Source organism: the organism of the source record quoted next, unplaced genomic scaffold, assembly GCF_019419815.1.
Source record: "Pyrus x bretschneideri cultivar Hongxiangsu unplaced genomic scaffold, Pyrus_bretschneideri_v1 Contig26, whole genome shotgun sequence".
Classification (NCBI taxonomy): domain Eukaryota; kingdom Viridiplantae; phylum Streptophyta; class Magnoliopsida; order Rosales; family Rosaceae; genus Pyrus; species Pyrus x bretschneideri.
Genome location: NW_025999568.1, coordinates 3676429 through 3687142, shown reverse-complemented (window position 1 = coordinate 3687142; position 10714 = coordinate 3676429). Strand labels below are relative to the sequence as shown.

The following is a 10714-nucleotide window of genomic DNA, read 5'->3' as shown; positions in this document are numbered from 1 at the left end:
TTAGACCGACAGAAATAGAGAGCATCTTGCGAGAAAACCTATACAAAGTTGAACGGCCAAAGATTGAAGGGTTCGATAATAGGGAGAGAGGTCCGCCGGGAGATACATCGACCTCCCTCCTTGGGAGTAGAAACACGAAAACCCAGTGGAGAAAAGGTATTTGACATCACTGACATCACACTCACTCATATTGCATCAGATTAGAATCTCAGTTCGACAGAGATGGACAATTTTCGTACAAGAAAAAGAGATTCAATGAATTCTCTCTCTGTTTTCACTCACTCTGAGGTAAAAAATTTCTCAACCCTTTTTATGATTCCTTCAATTGGGTACTTTCAGCTCTCTGGGTTTCTCTGATTCATCGAAAATTTCCAATCTTTGGCTTTAAATTCAGCTGCTGCTAATTGGGGTTTTCTACATTTGGTTGTGTTTTATATGATAGTGCTTGGTGTTGGACTTTTCCTTTTTATGGTAAATTTAGTATTTGTTTCACTAAACAAGCTTTTGGGTTGTATTTTTTACTGGATTTGATGTTAAAGTTTGAGGCTTTTCTCTCTATCTCTGTGTTTTGTTTGTTGTTTTCGCTGTTTATATTTTTCCCCATGTTACCTTTACATATATAATAAGTGTATACTCAAATGTCGTCATTTGGATGAAAGAAAATGTAACTTTTGAAGTGTAGGGAGCTCACCATGTATTAACTCATCATTTCTGTTTTTTTCAAATTCTGTATTGGATGATATTTGGTATTTGATGAGTCAAATTATTCCCCATGTTTCAAATGTCCTATCTACCGAGAAGCAACTATGGTTGCAGATGGATTCGCTACTCTAGGACATCATTACAAACGGGCTTGTATTCGGTTTAGTAAATTTCCTACTACATTTATTCCTAGGTTCAGTTATGGCTTATGGTTTTAGGACCCGAAGAGGATCCGCTCTATAATTTTCGTATTCAGTTATTCAAAAGATGATTTCTGTATCAGATATTGATTGTATTTTGCCTTTTAGTAGATTATGGAAATGGAAAATTTAATTAAGCATGTCGGAAAGCAATCACTTACTCAGGAGTTTTTCCAAGACCTTGCAACAAGTTTCAGGTGATTCTGTAATGCTAAATAGTATAGGTTATAGCCTGAATTGGCCAGACACATTTGTTTTATTTTCTTGTCAAAAAAGAAGATAAAAAGAATGATTTCTTGGAATTAAATATGCATACTTATACAGAACAGGGTTTTTCCAAGTACGCGCCTTTTATTAAGTTTTTCGCATTGCTCTGTCTTTTCAGTTGCGCTCCAATCCGTGCTGGAAAACCTGATGTAACATGGGAACAGGTTAGTCATTTATTTTTACGTTTTCGTTGCTTTATCTTATTGTTTATACTGGAGCATTTTGTAATGTTATCAGTTCGTATTTTGTTTTAGGTGCAAAGTTGGTTCCAGGACAAACAAAAAGAGCTGCAACCCAAAAGCACTTCCTCGCCTAATGCTGTCGAGTTATTGGTTGATTTTTCAGATTCAAATGTCTCAAGAAATGCACCTCAAGTTTCTCAGAAGCCAAAAGGTTATCCTTTTTGTCAGTATGGATGAAGCTGTAGAAAATGTGGTCTTGAATATTGAATGGCTTTTCCATGTTAAATGCAAATTTTGATTTACCATGTAGTTAAAATTATTTCTATGCTAACATCAAGCAACATGAATAATAATTGATGATATTACTTTCAAGTTCCTTAAAATTCCAAATCAGAATGGCATCAGCTTGGAGCCCTTTAAAAGCCATTGTAGCATGTCGGTGCTATCTTGGCAGAGAAGGGCAGGTGGGTTAAGAGCTCGGTCAATCTCAAAGTCTAAGACCTAATTGATTAATTTGTGATGCTACAGTATTATCAACACAATTCTTTTAACAACTTGTGGCCTTGTCTATGTGATGTTACTCAATCGAGGGGTCTTCAGAAGCCATAATTATACATTTTTTGAAGTGCTATAAATGCTATTTTATTACTCAAATTACTAGTTGTCTGATAGGTGGTGCACTTTCTCTGCATATTGATTGACTGGATTCTGATTGCAATATATTTCTGTGGTCAACCTTTCGTCTGCTATGCCTTACATAAATTAGTTATATGCGATATATTGTTTTACCTTTCTTTTGTCATGTTTCATTCTTTTTGTGTAAAATTTTTGCTTACTTTATTTTCCATGTCATATTATCTTTTCGCGTATGGTGCAGTGGTAAATGTTATTTCTCGCTTTCCAGGATTTTGCGTTCATTATTTCTGTTATCATCTTTACATGGAAAGAGATATTTTCACGTGCATGGTCTTCTGCAACATATGTTTAAAATCTTTATCTGTTATATAGAATGCTTATGTTGTCCTTAGGTCACTATTTATGTTGAATTTTTCAGTTATGATACCGGGACATTATTTCTTAACATGTAATCTCAGAAAAACTTTATCATGCAGAGCAGTTAAATGGGGAATCTTCGATCTATGTCTGATTTCTCATCGAAAATCTTACTTGATAACTCTTAACTCAGGTAAATGGGTCACAGAACTTTCAGAGTTGGCATTTGAAGCAAAATCATCAAAAGATGATGCATGGTAAGAATTTGTCTATTCAATGATCCTTTCCAAGTCAACTCTACTTGATTCTCTATGTTACATTTGAAACACGTGTTCCCTGTTAATATGTTACATGGCAAGAGTACCATCCCTACTTAATATAGGAGTAAAGTAGCCGAAAAACCATTGACATCATTTAACATTAAATATGCATATTGTTCTTGTTTTGGAGTGGCGTGAGTATTCCTATTCATTCCATAATTCCATGAGATTTCTTACCCTATGTGATATACATGTTTGAAGCATTTTTCTGTGTGAAAGAGTAAAATATAAACTTTGGGCAGATCCACAATGTGTAAGTATGGTTCTCAAACAGTGCAGTCAAACTTAGGTTCAGAAGATGCCTAACGTTATTATGCTCTCGAAGAAAAATGAACTAGCCTAATTACTTGTTAGGAAATCATCCAAAAGTAGTTATAATTGTTGGATTCTGAATAGTTTACTTTCTTGAGTTACGGTATAAAAACACCTTTATTCTGTGATATACCAGAGTTTTGTTACTATAAATTAACTCAAGATGTTTTGGGGATTTACCTAATTAATGCCACTAAATAAACATCAAGGTGAAAATTTGTACGTAGTTTATTATTTCTTTCAATTCAGATTGAAACACAACAATACCTGACATTTTTTGGCTTTCCAGGTACGATGTTGCTACTTTCCTCTCATACAAAGTAGTCAGTTCAGGAGACCTTGTAAGATTCATCCTTGTCATTATTTAGTATAATCATTATGCTTCGTTTGGATTAAAACGCAGTTCTTATCTTAGGTCTATTTTCCAATGTAGAGTTTTATGAGAATAATGCAATAAGTCATCCATTATGTCTTGATCTCTTTGTTTTATTTGCAAGTATGAATTTCCATTTTCTCTTAGGCATTTATATTTTAAAGATATACTAGCAAATATTGTCTCTGCTTGAAGAGAGATTTTAATGTTTCCCTGTTATATGTCACAGGAAGTTAAAGTGCGGTTTTCCGGATTTGGTAGGGAGGAAGATGAGTGGGTGAATGTGAGAGGTGCAGTACGTGAGCGATCTATTCCTTTGGAAGCTTCTGAGTGTTCGAAGGTGAAGGTTGGGGACCTAGTGCTGTGCTTCCAGGTAATCTTCTAGTCTATTTCTTTTAAATTTGTCCCATAAGCTGCCTTACAATGATGCATTGGAGTCCAAAATATTGTAAAAGGCATATTTTTTGTTAATGCAAACCTTTCCAAAGATATTAGTACTCTCTTATCGTTCGGCCTTAAAACCTTATTCGCAGGAAAGAGAACATCAAGCTGTATACTGTGATGCCGAAGTTGTGGCCATCCACAGGGGGCTACATGACATGAACGGTGCTTGCAAGTGTACCTTTGTTGTTCGCTTTGACCATGATAGCTCCGAGGTAAATTTCCGAGGATCTATGTTCATGTATCTTCGTGTTCAGGTTCAGTTTTTCTCTCTAACGTTGGCTGATCGGATTGATGTTACTAATAATACCAGGAACATGTTGATCTGGGGAGGTTATGTATCAGGCCTGCACAAAGCACTTCAGGCTATACTAAAACCCAACCGGAGCTCTTTACAAACAGGGACATGAAATTCTCTTTTCTTTATTGAAATATGGCGCTGGATGGCCGGAGGCGGCGATGTTTGTAAATTTCTTTAAAACTTTAACTTGAGATGTGTTCCGCAACTGTATTATTTGCAGCAAATTACATTAACATCTTGTTACCAACAAGCATAATCTCCATATTCTCTGCACGGACACCTCGCAATCAAATCACAAATTGATACGATTGAAAAAACTTGCCACATCGTGCTTTTAACGAGTCAACTGAGGCGGTGATTGGTGGTAAATGATTTTCACTTGTATTCCTACATCTTTGTTAATTTTTGTCTCTTGATTATTATTTTTTATTTATTTAATCCAATTAGTCATAAATAAACACGAAAAATCAACGAGTGCATAGTAGAATCGAGATATTCCAAACGTTGTGGGTAGGTGATGTGATGGTTTGTCAATGGATGTCAGATTGGTTCGTTGAGATTGTGACTAGGCAACTTTGAATGTTCCTGAGGTGACAATGCTTCCATTCCAATTTCCAAGGGTCGAAAATAAGACTATTTATGCTCGAATGCTTCCATTCCAAGGGTAGAAAATAACACAATATTTATGCTCCCTTTGTTTGCAGAAACAAAATTTAGAATTAATCTCAGTTTATTACACATTTCATATATAATTTTTTTTTTTCGTTCTAGTCCAGTACCTAAAGTTATAATTTTAAAACATTTTCATGTATCGGTTAAACTGTCTATTAAAACAGCTGTGAATTTATGACGTGGTGCCCACGTAAGTACGACTGTGTGCTATGCTCCTTCGTTTGCAAGGAAACGCTCTTTTCATTTATCATTCACATCAACAAACAAGACACTGCTCCCGCATTAGACAGAAACAGACCAACTATAGGTTTCGGCTACAAGTTTCTATAGTTACAATTAATTAGAGCTTCAAGTCATCAAAAATTTCTCGGTAGAGGGCGTTGAGACTCCCCGACCGGAAACAATGTCGCAATGGTGTCGGCAGAATCCCAAATAGTCGTTGGGCGGCTTACGAAACTGTTCGTCCATAACAAATGGATGCAAGATAAAGGTTCTTCGACCATTTCTCCTGTAATATCCATATATGAGTTAAGTCCAATGTATTGAAAGATCACCAAATAAGGGAAAGAAAAAGAACCTGCCAACAGTGAAAATATTATGTTACCTTGACATGTGTACTGGGAAATACAGAAGTACGGAGCGTCTCCTGCGTTTCGTCTTGAAGCTTCCTCTTTGGGATACTAAGAACAAAGGCAGCTTGATCGGACGTTGCTGCAGTTGCTGTTATGCGGTATCCACTGTCCCACCGCTGATGAATACCTTCGCTTGGATAAAGGAAATCTAACTCAACAACCTGAAAAACAGAATATTGTCTGCCTGTTAAATAATTAGTTCCATACAAACAGGACGCGTTGGCAGGATCATAAAGTAACAACTAACAGAGTCAATACTGCTGCCTTCACCAACTCATTAGACCAAATTGTCTCTCTAATTACTCGAAAGAGAACTGTGTTCTTAGATCCAAGATTACCTGGCCCGAATAATTTGCACCACGAGACATAACAACTGCCCATCTACTTCCAGAAGTGGCCATTGCAGTAACATAGAAACCCTCCCGCCACTTTTTGTTAATCCACTTGTAAGGAAATGTATCGGTTACTTTGTATGACTGCTGTGTAAACGTTGTACCTGGACCCATACAAATGGCATCAGCAACCAAAAAAAGCGGCCATTTTTAGATTAAAATGTTTGATAAAATTGAGCCCCAAAACGACTAGACTATTACACTAACCCTTGGACATTACTACTAATGAACTCCCGTTAGTGGCTCCAGCTAAAGCACTGATGTAATAGTTCTTATCCCATTGCTCCATTATCCATTCCTTCAAACACACAAAAAAATCATCCTTGAGATTAAATAAATATAAATTTTGAACAAAAATATTGTTATTTACAAACAGTTATTGCCAGCATTAAATAAAACGACGAAGTGGAAGTACAGATTCTAGCAAAAATAAGTTATTTTTGTCAGAGAAGACAATCACTTCTGGTCGATTGAGAGTACAAGTTTGTACCTTGTGAAGACAGCATGGTGAAAGTTCGTAAACTTGGGAAGAAAAATTAGTGCCTGCATCCATAATTAAGGCCCACAAATTTTCATAAGAGGCCACACTGCTAATATATAACCCATCCTCGGTCCCTTTGTCAATATGCTGAGCAAGCCTTGTATCAGCCACATTATAGTGATACCTAAAGAACGTAAGAGGAAATACTTTAAACAGTAAGGGGATAAAAGACAACGATATAACTATAAAAACAGAAAGCAAGATACACAGCGAAAATATATTATCACGATGAGAGGTCCCCAAATCCATCACTAAATAAGCAATAGCTTCACTGCTTGTGATATAAATACCTTTGCTTCATTGGTCTATGAGCATTATAAACACTAATCCATTGATTTGCTGGCATACCCATCCTAATCCTCTTCTTTGGTTGTTCATCATCTTCCTCCTCCACCGTCAATCTTCCTCTTTTATGACCGACCAGATTAATAAGCTTCACAATTAATAGAGCAGATATTAGAAGCACTAATCATACCTTTAAAAATATATGTACCAAAACTACCGCTCAAGGGTAAGCCATCAACAACAAAAGGAGAGAAGATCATGCATACCTTCAGTGCACCCTCTGTGTTTATTGGCCTGATATTAGGAATTGGACCTACAATCCCATCAAAAAGTGATATATACTTCGCATAATTCGGCTCTTCATCGAACTTCAAGTTCACCACATATTCCACAAATTGTCTAAAGGGCTTTGGCTTGAAGGAACACAATGTCTCTGGAGATGTTGCCATCTTCTTCTTGCAAACAAGAAACCCCTTATTGTCTCCCTGAGAAGACCAACATGTTATAATAAAATGTAATGAAATAAACAAAATAAGGCAAGCACAGCACAAATTTTTACTCAAGCTAAGAAAGAAAGAACAAACCTGATATCCTTGCCAAGGCAGACGACCACGTAGAAGGAATATAAGGGTGTAAGTTAGAGACTCGAGATCATCTCTCCTACTACCCGTTCTCCCTAAATGCGCATGCACACTAGCGTAACGCACTGTTCCTCTGTCAGACCAGAAAACTTAAGAACAAAGTAGCAGAAAATTTTAAGAAAAGAGCATAGAGATGAGTAAATGAAACAAAACAAGATAGGAAACAATGCTTGTACCTGAAAACATCTGGCCTCTGGTCATATTCTACATGCTGACCACTAGTAATTTCTCGCCATCTAGTTGCTGATAAGACCAAAACAAGTTATATGATGATGACTCATTGACGACTACCATACCACTTAGCATTAACAAAACCCATATTCAAAAAGTACCTAATCCAAGGTCAACCAAATACAACTTTTTCTCATCAGGAGTCCCAGGATGACCAAGCAGAAAATTCTCAGGCTTTACATCCCCATGTACATAGCTGAAAACAACATGGTAGGAGAGTTAAACAATGGATTGATTATGGCTTTCAAGTTTCAAGGAACTGAAAAAACATCTGAAAATATGGCCTCTGGTCAAACCACAAATCCGGTGATTGTCTCACAAATCTACTTAAACTATCCCTCAAAAAATTTCTAAATCAAAAGTTTTAGTGGTCAAATAGTAAGTTGTGCATTGTGAAATTTCCAAACACTCCATCAACCCTGTTGTCCATACAAACTTTACATGCAACAACTACCTTTCTTATGTCTTAACTCTTGAACTTTCAAAACAATAAAATTGTATGTAGCGGAAACAAATAAATATTCCATTCCATATGAACTCGGATACTCAAAGAGCCTAAATATGATATTAAGATACTAGATAGAAGAAGCATAGGCTTACTATTTCACATCAATACTTCCCACATGTAAATTTTATCTAAACAAATCCATTGCACAACATTAACAACAAAGTTCTTAGTTGTTTCATGGAGAGAGAGAGAGAGAGAGAGAGAGAGAGAGAGAGAGAGAGAGAGAGAGGAACAACGAAAATGACAACAAAATATGAATTGATTGGCAGAAGAAACTCTCACCCTCTACAATGTATCTTCTCCAATATTGATATTGCTTCAATGGCAATGCATGCAACCATTTCAACAGACATTCTAAAATTACAAAGGTGACTAAATTACTCAACCGGAAATCATGAAAACCATTAAATAATAATTAAAGAAAATTCGTTAAATTAAGAGTCACTTTTGTAATTCACACTTACGTGTGAGAGTTATTATTCCAAACATCCCACAAGCTTGGCCCCAAGATATCCATAACCTGTACATTGAAGGGTTTAGGAAATATCAAAAAGCTAGTCTTGAACTAGTATATCACACAACTATCAAAACATTACATTGTGGCTATCAATATTCAAAACAAGTCAAAAGAAGACTGCATACCATGATATAATAGTCGCCTTGCTGGCCCTTGAAATGTACTCGCGGCACGCCATGGCTGCCACCAAGAGTGCTGTAAACGTAACACAAAGTAAATGATAGATTCATAAATACTATTAAAATTTAAAAACATTGCCAAAACCTGTATAATAGAGGCATCCTCACCTGTATATTTGCCACTCAGCTGGTGGTCCATAGCTACACCCTTTACTGTTTTTATGCTCGAATTTCAATGCCACCTAAGATACAAAGGTAACAAAATGTGTATACAAGGGAGAAGCAGAAAAGCAAGGTAAAAGGTAAAGACAGAGAATAAAACTCAACAATAAAAAAAAAAAAATAACAACGTTCTTTACCTCTAAAGCTCCTGGGCCAATTCTCTCATTTGGATTTATTATACGTCGACCAACATAGACTTGTCCGAAGCCACCTTTACCGAGCTTTCTTTCCACTTTGTAAACAGGGGAACCACCAACCTGAACCTGCAGCAAACAAACATAGAAATTTGAACAGAGACAGAACAATTAAGCGTCGAGTTATTGAAGAAGAAAACAAATATGAAGGTTCTATCCAGGATTCCAGATGCAGCAACATGCATGCGGTGCAATTCTCAGAGTTAGAGCTGTAACTCCTCATCATTATCAGTAGTTATAAAACAATAGTTTAGTAATTAAGATATATCATGGGAGATGCCTATAACTAACAGGACACTAGGACTACAGCATAGTGATCATCGAAAATGTAAATCACGACATAAATCAAAAGCTGCTTATACCTATCCACTAACATTTAGTAATACTAAGGAGCAGCTGAAACAGTACCCTTCTAGTTCACAAAATAACACCATAACTGCATTCCAACTTTAACCAGAAACTTAATTTGTTCTCAATACTTAATTGCTCGAACAAATTTTAGAGACGGATGACAAGCCAACATCTCAGTGTCAGTCAAGTTTCTAGACAGGGTTAAAAGGAGGTAAATTTCAGGTTTCCCATTTAAAACAGACAACAACATTGAAATGCAGGACAAATTAGGGATAAGTTTTGAAAAATTAACCTATCCACCAACCAAAACTCTCCATGTACATATAAACTGTTAATACAATCACAAAAAATCATTTTTCACAAAATCTAAAAGCTCTTAGATTATAACCCAGTTGCAATTCCAAAATCGAAATCAAATAAAACCCAATATCTTCACTCAAGAACAGCAAAAATACCCCAATGCCCCCACAATCCCCCATCGTGCAGACTTATACACCCAAGAATTGCAGATGACCCCTAATTGGCATTCATACTCCACGGCATTCAGTAAAGACCACATTTTTGTTACGAATTTAAAAAATTAATTAATGAAAAAAAAAAAACAAAGACTAAGGAACCTTCTCAGGAATCGGAGTAGTGCTTCCTTCGTCTTCACCGGCATTGGCCTTATCATTACTCGGAGCGGCACCGGCTGCTCCGCCGCCACTATCATAGTCATCCATTTTCTTCTCTCCCACTTTCTCCTGCTCCGCCTCAACGACTACGTTTTTCTCATCACCCACCACCACCACCTTCTTGCGATTCTCCTCCTCTTCTCTAACCTTATCACTCTCGTTCTTGTTCTTGGGATTACTCGGCACAGCTGCTTCTGCCGCCGCTGCTGCTCTCCTCCACCTTGTTCTCGTCGCTATCGCCTCCCCGGCGTCGATCGGACTCGGAACTTTCTCCTGTTTCTGCTTCTTAGCTGCTGCCGCCGCTGCTCCTCGTCCCCTGCGCGCTCCGCCACGCGGTACCGGCATCTTTCATCGTCCGATTCTCATCCCCGCGAAAACTTTGAGCAATCTACAAACGCGCCACCGCCGACCGAGGAACAGCCGTAATGCGCGAACAAGGACAGCCGTTTCAAGCCTCGACCCTTTCGTTAAATAATGCGTCGAAAGAATGTGGAATCTTGGGGTTCAATCCCCAATGTCCAAATCGCCGAGCTTCTGATCGTTCAAGAATTACGGTTTCGAGAAGATCGGAAAGACTCACAGAAGAGGGGTTCGACTAGTACAGAAAGAGGGAGACGAAGGTACGAACGAAGGAACGATTAATT

At 37.3% G+C, this 10714-nt stretch overlaps 2 protein-coding genes across 5 annotated transcripts; one reads left to right on the top strand and one right to left on the bottom strand.

Moving 5' to 3' along the window:
- LOC103944823 (protein SAWADEE HOMEODOMAIN HOMOLOG 1) lies at positions 1 to 4341 on the top strand. Of its 3 annotated transcripts, none has more exons than XM_048587121.1 (9): positions 1 to 156; positions 1014 to 1099; positions 1288 to 1333; positions 1424 to 1562; positions 2538 to 2601; positions 3266 to 3317; positions 3579 to 3722; positions 3883 to 4005; positions 4104 to 4341. In XM_048587121.1, the coding sequence occupies exons 2-9, from the start codon at positions 1017 to 1019 to the stop codon at positions 4218 to 4220; spliced, it is 768 nt and encodes a 255-aa protein (XP_048443078.1). In that variant the 5' UTR covers positions 1 to 156; positions 1014 to 1016; the 3' UTR covers positions 4221 to 4341. The 3 variants fall into 3 exon arrangements, with proteins under 3 accessions (XP_048443078.1, XP_048443077.1, XP_009353557.1); XM_048587120.1 differs by having other exon boundaries at positions 2 to 288; positions 1011 to 1099; XM_009355282.3 differs by having other exon boundaries at positions 5 to 288.
- Positions 4342 to 4983: 642 nt separating this feature from the next.
- LOC103944824 (casein kinase 1-like protein HD16) lies at positions 4984 to 10714 on the bottom strand. Of its 2 annotated transcripts, XM_018646848.2 has the most exons (16): positions 10014 to 10714; positions 8989 to 9114; positions 8798 to 8871; positions 8636 to 8705; positions 8458 to 8513; positions 8276 to 8347; positions 7587 to 7681; positions 7431 to 7497; positions 7198 to 7327; positions 6880 to 7098; positions 6619 to 6761; positions 6278 to 6452; positions 5995 to 6085; positions 5734 to 5891; positions 5368 to 5556; positions 4984 to 5271 (listed from the first exon to the last, which is right to left on the bottom strand). In XM_018646848.2, the coding sequence occupies exons 1-16, from the start codon at positions 10413 to 10415 to the stop codon at positions 5212 to 5214; spliced, it is 2127 nt and encodes a 708-aa protein (XP_018502364.2). In that variant the 5' UTR covers positions 10416 to 10714; the 3' UTR covers positions 4984 to 5211. The 2 variants fall into 2 exon arrangements, with proteins under 2 accessions (XP_018502364.2, XP_048443076.1); XM_048587119.1 differs by lacking the exon at positions 8276 to 8347.

Coding starts and splice junctions, on each gene's coding strand:
- LOC103944823 (XM_009355282.3), top strand. CDS start 223: ATGGACAATTTTCGTACAAGAAAAAGAGATTCAATGAATTCTCTCTCT. Junction 1,563..2,537: donor AGTTTCTCAGAAGCCAAAAG/GTTATCCTTTTT, acceptor CTCTTAACTCAG/GTAAATGGGTCACAGAACTT. Junction 4,006..4,103: donor TTGACCATGATAGCTCCGAG/GTAAATTTCCGA, acceptor TAATAATACCAG/GAACATGTTGATCTGGGGAG.
- LOC103944824 (XM_018646848.2), bottom strand. CDS start 10,415: ATGCCGGTACCGCGTGGCGGAGCGCGCAGGGGACGAGGAGCAGCGGCG. Junction 8,872..8,988: donor TTGGCCCAGGAGCTTTAGAG/GTAAAGAACGTT, acceptor TTTGTATCTTAG/GTGGCATTGAAATTCGAGCA. Junction 7,099..7,197: donor TGCCTTGGCAAGGATATCAG/GTTTGTTCTTTC, acceptor TGGTCTTCTCAG/GGAGACAATAAGGGGTTTCT.